We start from the raw sequence: 10109 nt of genomic DNA on the forward strand, positions 1-10109 counted from the left end.
TGGAGCCGTACCGCTTGACACCGCCCAAGATACAGGAGTTGTCTGCTCAACTTCAGGAGCTATTAGGCAAGCAGTTCATCAGACCAAGCAATTTGTTGCGGGTAGCACCGATACTATTCGTTAAGAAGAAGGATGCTTCATACCGGATATGCATTGATTACCGATAGTTGAACAAGTTAATGGTGAAGAACCATTATCCCCTTCCGCGGATTGATGACCTCTTTGATCAGTTGCAGGGTGCATCTTGGTTCTTCAAGATCGATATGAGGACTGGATATCATCAGGTGAGAGTGAGAGAGGAGGGCATGGAGAAGACCGCGTTTCGGACTCATTATGGACATTACGAGTTCGTGGTGATGCCAGTTGGGCTCACCACTGCGCCTTTAGTGTTTATGGATTTGATGAATCAGGAGTGCAGACTGATACTCGACCGATCTGTTATTGTGTTCATTGATGATATCTTGGTGTATTCCAAGGCCAAACAGCAGCAAAAGGAGAACCTTCGAGAGCTTTTGGGATTATTGAGACGAGAATGGTTGTATGCCAATTTCTCGAAGTATGAGTTTTGGTTACAAGAGGTCCAATTCCTAGGGCATCTCGTTAACCAAGATGGGATTTTGGTTGATCCTGCCAAGATCGAGGCTGTGATGCAGTAGGAGGTTCCGAAAGTTCCCTCAGAGTTCAAGTCTTAGTTTTGGCGGGATACTATCATATATTTATTCAGGATTTCTCCAAGATCACAGTACCACCCACTCATCTGACGAGGAAGGGAGTGGATTTCCGGTGGGGCCGAAGCAGGAGGATGCTTTTGAGATGCTGCGACAGAGGTTATGTGAGGCCCCGGTGTTGACCCTTCCAGAGGGAATTAGGGATTTCGTGGTTTCTTTGATGCATCCATCACTGGTTTGAGGGAAGTCCTTATGCAGAGGGGACGATTGATTGCTTATGCTTCGCAGCAACTGAACCCGCATGAGACGTGATATCCTACTCATGACCTGAAGTGGGGAGTTGGAGTGTTTTCCATTAAGATTTGGAGACATTTTCTTTATGGTGTTCATTGTACTGTTTACACGGATCACAAGAGTTTGAGATATCTTATGGATCAGCCGAACCTTAACATGAGGCAATGCAGATGGCTGGACGTGGTCAAGGATTATGAATGTAAGATCCTTTACCATCCGGGTAAGAGAATGTGGTAGCAGATGCTTTGAGCCGCAAGTCGGTTGGATCTTCAGTTGGCGAGATGTGTATGAGGATATCCATTGATTCTTCGCTTTTGGGTTTCATCAGGGAGGAAGCACAGGCAGAGGGAGTTCGGAAGGAGAACTAGAAACAGGAGAGGATCAGGGGCGAGATCTACAGGTTTTTCACCGATATTCGGGGGTTGTTGACCAGGTGCGGTCGAGTTTGAGTTCCAGTTTCCAGTGGGATCATGCAGATAGTGATGGAGGAGGCTTATAAGTCTCTTTTTTCTATACACCCGGGAGCAACCAAGATGTATCGGGATTTGAGATTGAGCTACTGGTGTTCGTGTATGAAGAGGGAGATATTCTGGTATGTCGAGAGGTACTTGACATGTAGGATGGTCAACGCCAAGCATCAAAGGTCGCATGGGAAGCTGCAGCCCTTGGAGGTCCCCAGGTGGAAGTAGGAACTAATCACCATGGACTTTATCACCAAGTTGCCGAAGACAGCCAAGGGTTTTGATGCTATATGGGTCATCGTGGATCGATCGACCAAGAGTGCCCACTTCTTGGCCATCTGGGAGAGCTCTTCGGCCGAAAAGCTGGCGGATGTGTATGTCTAGGAGATTGTTGCTTGTCATGGGCTTCCAGTCTCCATTGTTTCAAACCGAGATGTTCAACTTACTTCTCGCTTATGGAAGAAGTTTCATGAGGAACTGGGCACGAGATTACATTTCAGCACGACTTATCACCCACAGACCAACGGTCAAAGTGAGTAGACCATCCATACACTAGAGGATATGTTGCAGGATTGTGTCATAGATTTTGGTGGGAGGTTGGATTCCTACGTACCTCTTACGGAGTTTTCCTACAACAATAGTTATCACTCCAGCATTGGTGCCCCACATTTTGAGCTCTTGTAGGGACGGAAGTTTCGTACCCCGGTATGTTGGGGAAAGGTTGGTCACAGGGTCATGGGAAGGACCGAAGTAGTCCTTCAGACCACAAAGCTTGTTCAACAGACCAGGTAGAGATTGTAGACAACTTAGAGTTGGAAGAAAAATTATGCCGACCGACACTGAACTGAGTTGGAATTTCAGGTCGTTGATATGGTATTACTGAACATCTCACCTTGAAAGGGTGTGATATGCTTCAGGAAGAGGGGGAAATTGGGTCCCCGGTTTACTGGACCTTTTCGTGTGATCGCCAGGGTAGGCAGGGTAGCCCACTAGTTGGATTTTCCGAGTAAGCTCAGCCAGATCCACAACACTTTCCATGTGTCTCAGTTGTAAAAGTGTATGATGGACGGTGAGGCAGTGGTTCCTTTGGATGATATTCAGTTCAATGAGCACCTGAATTATATTGAGAGGCCGGTGGCTATTTTGGAAAGAAAGATGAAGGTCCTACACCATAAGGAGATACATTTGGTAAAGGTTCAATGGCAACATCGGAGAGGCTCCGAGTGGACTTAGGAGCCGGAGGCTGAGATGCGGGAGCATTATCCTGAGTTATTCGTGACGGTTGACTTCGAGGACAGAGTATAGTTCAAGTAGGGGAGAATTGTAACATCCCAATGTCAAAATACTTCTAATTTTGATCTTATTTTGAGTAATATTCCATATTGGCCCTTGCGATTGAAAAAGAATTTGCATAATGGCCCATAGTCTCAATATGGTAATTTTGGCCATTGTGTAGTATATTGAGTGTACGTTGTGTACACTAGTACATTGGGCGTACACATCGTACGCGGAGCATACTTGAGGATCATGCAAACCCTAACTTTTAGGGTTTTGCTCATATTTAAACCTCATTATAGCCTCATGTCTCATTCTTATTCAGTCTTCCTCTGTGAGAATCAACCCCAAGAAAACCCTAAGTTAAAGAGTGCACCTTTGGAGCCTTTGAAGTGTTTATAAATGTTCTTGAAGAATAAGAGAGTGGTGGGAACAGCTTGGAGTTTGGAAGCACCTTGGATCTAAGATTTCCTTCTTGTTGGCAAGCTCCAGAAGGTAAAAAGTTTGAATCTTGATCACTCCATCTTGTTGAACTAGTCATTTTCTCTTTTAAGACACTTTTTGGTCCCAAAACTGTGATTCTTGAGCATGGCATGTTCTTGACCCAATAAGTCGTCCTTTCAGACGATAGGATGGGTCTTGAGTCATAAAAATGTGGTCTTCGGAGTTAGTTTCACTCCATGTAAGCTATAGAAGGTCTTAATGCATTAAGATGTTGAGGGTTTGTGTTTTAAGCGCTTAATGGACATACAAAGTCATAAAGTTGGAAACTTTATGACTCATGATGATATTTTGACATTGGATCTGACTTTGGATGTGAAAATGTGGAGTATTAAGCTCTTAATGGAAAAAGGGCTGAATAGGGTGCGTACGCTACACGTATGCATTCAACGCCTCATAAGTTGGTCAAGCATCGAGAACGCCCCGCATACAGAAGAGTACGCCCAACATACTTGGGTGGGTTGACTCGGTCGGGTTGGCTCAGCTAGGTTGACTCGGTTGGGGGTTGACTTGACTTTGACTTTGACTTTGACCAAGGTTGACCATGTTTGACTTAAGGGTATTTTGGGTATTTTAGATTGTGTTTGAGAATTGGTCATTTGGTGGGATAGGTGACGGTTAGAGTTGAGACTCGGAGTCGGGACCTCATCAACTATTGTCTAGATTGAGAGGTGAGTTTCCTCACCGTTCTTGTGGGTCGAGGGAACCAATGCCGACCCATTTAGTTATGTATCCCAGTATCTAGGATGTTGCTATACAATAGTGATCTGTAGATCTGGTTACTAGTCTGTTAACTTGTTATATGATTATATGTCGTTGGATATGTCTTATTTGTTATATGCATGTCGATATGGTATGTTGGGGTAGAGACTGTACTGCTTTGTGATGTAAGTCAACAGACTAGGGCATTCCAACCATAAGGTTGTGGGTCGGGGGATTCCAAACGGAAGGTTATGGACCGGGGGTAATTCAACTAGGAAGCTTGTAGACCCGTTATGTATTGGGCATTCCAACTGTAAGGTTGTGGGCCAGGGGTAATCCAACTAGGAAGGTCGTGGACCCATTACCTGCTTGTTTTATATGTTTTATGTGTTGGTACTTGGGGGGGGGGGGGGGGACTCACTAAGCTTATATATATATATATATATATATATATATATATATATATATATATATATATATATATATATATATATACTAGTGGTGTACCAGTGCAAAGCAGCGACTTCGACGGATAATTTCTTTTAGCAATAAGTTTCTTTTATAAAATTTTCCAAGGAAAATACAAGTTTAATACAATATATCCAACTTTACGATATTTGTGAAATGATATTCACATCAAACAACTCATAAAAAACAGTTCAAGGCCCATTCACACAAAAATAATAAGAATATATAAGAATAGTCGTCTACCCACATAATGCGGCGAGTAGAAAATACTTTGTTTCGAAAATTAATTTCTTTTGGGAGCGATAACCATTTGGACCATATATTTAAGCTTAACACCCTCCATCGTGTGTCTATTGGTCAACGATGCTTTGTCTCATATGATTACTTTTGCAAGACGAAGTAGTTTATCAACCATTGCGCAATGTAACGGAAGGCTAATAATTTGTTTCAACAATTAGTTTTTTTTATTTTTATTTTGGGGAGGAAAACCATATGGACCTTATATTTAATGAAAATCAACAATGAATTTTTATTTTAAGTTAAATGTAGAAGTTAAATTGATGTTCGAGTTAAAAAGTAGGAATTTATTTATTTAAGTTAACAATTATCATTTTCAACTAACTTTCACAAGGATTTGTCGATTACAACAATTGCTATTTTTAATTAGATTTCATTTAACATTTAACGTAGAGATACTCAAAATGAAAATGAAAGTATGTCATTTTATATCTACTCTAATAAATAAAAGTTTTTTGTCATATGTCACACTTTCATTCAATTTGTCAAATGTCATTTTGTGGCTATTTTGAATTAATTTCTTTTCCATATGTCATTTTATGGGGTTTTATATTTCAATAAATTCCGTATAATACTTTAATGTAATAATTAAATAAATGTAGTAATAAATGAATATCAATTTCATTAACGGATTTACTTTTTTATTTCAAAATTCTTAAATTAAAACCCATTAGTTTATTTTGTTTTTTTATTTAAATTAAAAAAATAAAAAAATCAATTTTAATAATTCATTATTTCTATTATTTTATTATAAATCCAAAGTTCATAAATATTTAGACATTTAAATTTAATTTTTTTAAATTAACTCATATAATAAATGAGTCTTTCGCCTGGTAAATTAAATATACTAAAGTATCCAATTTTTTTTTTAAGATTTTGTACATGTCTTTGGAAAAAATTTATAAGGTTTATTAAAAAGAACATATTTTTTAATAAATATATTTCTTATAAATAACAAACATAAATAAATAAAATATAATTAAATTTAAGTTTTTTTATATCCAAGGTAATTTATTTTTTTGTCTTAGCTTTACATTTTTATGTTAATAAAAAATAACATTTTGATACTTCATGTAATTATATTAAATAAAATGTCTTTTGATTTATATATTTATAACAATTGTAACATAGTAATATTCATTTGTTACATAAAGTTTATAAGAACATATTTTTTCTAATTAATAACTATTAGACACTAATAATATTATTTCACTTCTTTATGTCTTACAAATATACATATAGATACATAAATACTTATACTTAAATCGTATTCTCAGAAAACAAAGTAATAATTTGAACGTAAATTTATATATGTCTATGTTCTTGTATATTTTCATTTAAATCAATGTTTTAAAAACCGGTCAAGCATAAAACCCGTCACCTTGTCAATTTAATGGTTCGACCGACCCTACTAACCCTAAAATCCGATAATCAATGACATCATAATTAATTTCAATCTTATAAATAAAATACAAAAAGAAAACAAAGATAATTTTATGCATTTCTATATGACTTAGAAACTTATTCAAACATCATAAAAAATCATATTTTCTTCTAAATCTACTTGTAAATTCTAAGAAAAGTGTCGACCACTTTTTTAATATATATTAGACATTGCGATTAAAATTAAACAAAATCAATAATATTAATACAATATTTTTCCCAAAGTAAATTTATTATAATAAATAGCTTTCAAAATATTAATGGATATGATAGGTTATTACCAACATATATAATAATTTATTATCTATGATATAATATCATTGTAATTGCAATTTGTATAACATATGTGAGCGATGACCCAAAAATCAAATTCACATAAGTAATACTATAATTTATAAACAAAACCAATTTTCCTATTGAATCTTGAATATAACATCAGGTCCTTCAGTCCACCAATGCCACTAAATTAATTACAACAAATGAAAGCAAACTCACCTTCAAGATAAAGTACATGGACAAGAAGGTTTTTTTCACTCCACTTAAAATCATAAGCCTAGCAGTAGGTAAATTAGGTTTGGAACTGGTTCAGTTATGACAAACATATGTAGCAAATGAAGGATAAAGTATGTAGGTTTGTAGGTCTTGGAATGTATTTTAACTCCACCAATGCTGCCACTAATTACATTAAATGACAGCAAATTCAGCTTTAAGATAAATAACACGGGAAAGAACATTTTTTTACGTGAAGCCTAGGGGAGTGGATTACTGGAAATTACCTTTATGACCTCAAAGCCACCATCCTACTCAGTACTCATATATACTAAACCGGCTACCCAGCAGCCACCCATTAACCATGGATGTTATTATGTTGATTACTTGGTCTTCTTTCTCCTCGCGTCCTCGATCACATTTGTGTCTTCTCCTCCTTTTGAGAAACCCCATTTTGTGTCTTGCCACCACAACCGCCATTGTTGCTGTTGTCATGATTTGCTATTAGGAACTTAGAACGGAAAGAACAAACAAATACAATATTTTGAGATAAATCACAAATCCAAACACCAAAACACCAGAACAATAGACTTGTATTTATTTGACAGTAAAATGTCCATAAATATGCTTGATAAGTAACAAGGGCAATAAATACTTGAAACTTCTTTAGGCTAAATATAGGAAATAACAATTTTCTTTCTAAACTACAATGATATAATATAGAAAGATATGAGTAGACACCATATAATACACATATAAATGTCCTTCCATCAACAGGTGAAAGATCAAGCAAAACTAAAAGCAATCACCAACTTAAGAAGGCCAGTCTCGTCATTAGAATTTATACACCATCTAAACCAACTCATCAGGTGATTGCCAAGAAAAACCAATCCCAAATCAATTACAAATTAAGAAACCAATATTTTTCCACTATTAGCCTCTAAAATTTGTTGATTGTATGATTAATGAAAGTTTTTTTTTTTTTTTTTTTCAGTTAATGCTCCAAGCTCTTACTTGCCATCCACACCTAGTAGAAAACTGCTCATGACATCAAGTTCAACATTTTTATTTGGTATACCTGGTGGCCAACCAATGACACAAGGATCTTTTTGACATGATATGCCAAACATGCACGTGTCCCTTAATAGCAATGTATTATCAAAACCCCTTAATAACAATGAATTATCATTCAAATTTAAAATTAGTAAATCTATAAAAAAATATTTTTAAAACATTCAAAATTCCGACATGTAAATAAGCTTATGAATCACAAATGCTCTCGTCTTCTTTTACAACAGAGGCTTTAATAATATGCATTTGAGAAAAACTTTGTTGTATTGGTCCCTTAGGGGGAGAATATTGATACTAACTTTTGAAGTGAACCCCACAACTCATCATGAAGCCAATAAAGGATTGTGAAAAGCACATGTTTGATAACTAGTGATGAACCCCATTGAAGAACTTGTTTCCCAAGTGTGATAACGAGTGATGAACCCCATTGAAGAACTTGTATGAAACACAATTTATGAATGACCCATAACGATATGAAAACATAGCTATAGTGTCTGCTACACAACAATTTTACTTTAATTATGTATTTTAATTGATATTATCTTTATAAATATTGTGTTAGACTATAGGGTTTATTTAGTAGTAGTATCTAACATACTCAAGCATCTCTTAGTCTAGTACGACACCTCTTACAAGTACTATAATAGAGATTATGGGGTTCGCTTTAATGTAGTAGATATAAACTTGTTTGTATCACATAGAAAGAAATGCAAGCAAACCTTAATAAGACAAAACATGCTTTCTTTATTTGCTTTATTTAAATTATAATATTAAGTAAATATTTTATTAATTATACCTTCTCTATTTATATTATTGTTTGATCTATAACGATCTTAACAAAACTAATTGATTTCATCTCACTCAAGTAGAAATGTTGTATATAGATTATAGATGGCAATAATTTAATTATTTTGTAGTTATTCCGGGAATGGGATGCTACATTATTAAGTAGTCTTATATAATATCCAAAGCTTACAACATCTGAAAATAAAAGTAGATTTTTTTCGACCAAAGTTAATATAATAGGAGCATGCACTTATTTAAAGGGTATAGGAGTGGCAAGGAGAGGTGTGGCCCTAAGCAATGTGAGGCTAAAAATGTCATTCATGTCGATTTCTTCTCTGTCATGTGGAAGCTTCCATTCAAAATGATACACAAACGATGCCACCATTAAACTCACAACCCTATGAGCCAAGGGGGCTCCAGGACATATCCTTCGACCCGATCCAAATGGTATAAACTCAAAATGTTTACCCTTGCAGTCGATCTCATTTCCCAAAAACTTTTCCGGATTGAATTTCAATGAATTATCCCAATACCTTGGGTCTCGTGCTATGGACCATGCATTGACAAGAACTTGTGTATCTTTTGGCACAACATATTGACCGAGTTTAACTTCAGTTTCAGTTTTGTGAGACACTAATAAAGGTACAGATAAATGGAGCCTCATTGTCTCTTTGATAACAGCATGTAAATAAGGCAATTTGAGGATTTTAGCTTCGTGAATTTTTCCGTCTTGTCCTATTGTTGTTGATACTTCTTCACGTACTTTTGAGAATATATCAGGATTAAGCAATAGTTCAGTCATTGCCCATTCTATTGTGTTTGAGCTTGTTTCTGTCCCTGCTAAAAAGAGACCCTGTGACATTTAATGCAATATATGTATTAAAGTTTTACACTAGCCTCCTTTGATTGACCATACACAATGAAAAAACATTCAACCTGGTCTGCTACAATCTGAAATAACTGAAATATTTGGTTTGTTATTATTAATCGATTACCGCTATAATTCAAAATTAGATTATCATCTGATTTATTTCCTTCCTAGTCAACGATCTACATAAAACCAATATGACATTTTGATCCTCTTCTAAGGAACGTTTGACAAGAGGTATTAAACATTGGAGAATTGATTTTTAAGACACTTCAACTGTACTCCATATCCGATTTTTTTTCCACCAAACTCATCTCCATCATACTCTATCCGATTTTTTTTTCCACCAAACTCATCTCCATCATACTCTATCCGATTTTTTTTCCACCAAACTCATCTCCATCATACTCCATTTCTTGCACCATTTTGGTGTAAATAAATAGTTACTATAACACCAAATTTGATGTTATACTAGTAATTTATACCATAATGATGTCAAACTTTCAAGTGGTAACTTTAGCCCCTAAGTATTATATTTATTTAATTATAGTTTATAAAATATAAGTAAGTATTTTATAAATGTAATAATTGTTATTTGTCATAATATGTTATGTAGTAATTTGATATTACTTAATTATATGTAATTTTTATTGGATATAATTTGTAATAAGATATTTTACAAATTTATTACAACAAAAAAGATAAATAGTGTATAAATTTGTGACAAGTTAATTAGATGAAGTGTATCATTGACAAAGAATATGCTAGAGCATATACATTTTGATG

The 10109-nt window shown here is 35.3% G+C and overlaps 1 protein-coding gene across 1 annotated transcript; it reads right to left on the reverse strand.

The window, feature by feature from the left end:
• Positions 1-8705: 8705 nt before the first annotated feature.
• Positions 8706-9317, reverse strand: LOC145096104 (cytochrome P450 76C1-like). The gene has a single exon (XM_079033872.1). The coding sequence runs from the start codon at positions 9315-9317 to the stop codon at positions 8706-8708; it is 612 nt and encodes a 203-aa protein (XP_078889998.1).
• Positions 9318-10109: the final 792 nt, after the last annotated feature.

The sequence above is a fragment of the Lactuca serriola genome, chromosome 3 (assembly GCF_051521515.1).
Source record: "Lactuca serriola cultivar US96UC23 chromosome 3, Lser_US96UC23_V15, whole genome shotgun sequence".
Taxonomy (NCBI): Eukaryota; Viridiplantae; Streptophyta; class Magnoliopsida; order Asterales; family Asteraceae; genus Lactuca; species Lactuca serriola.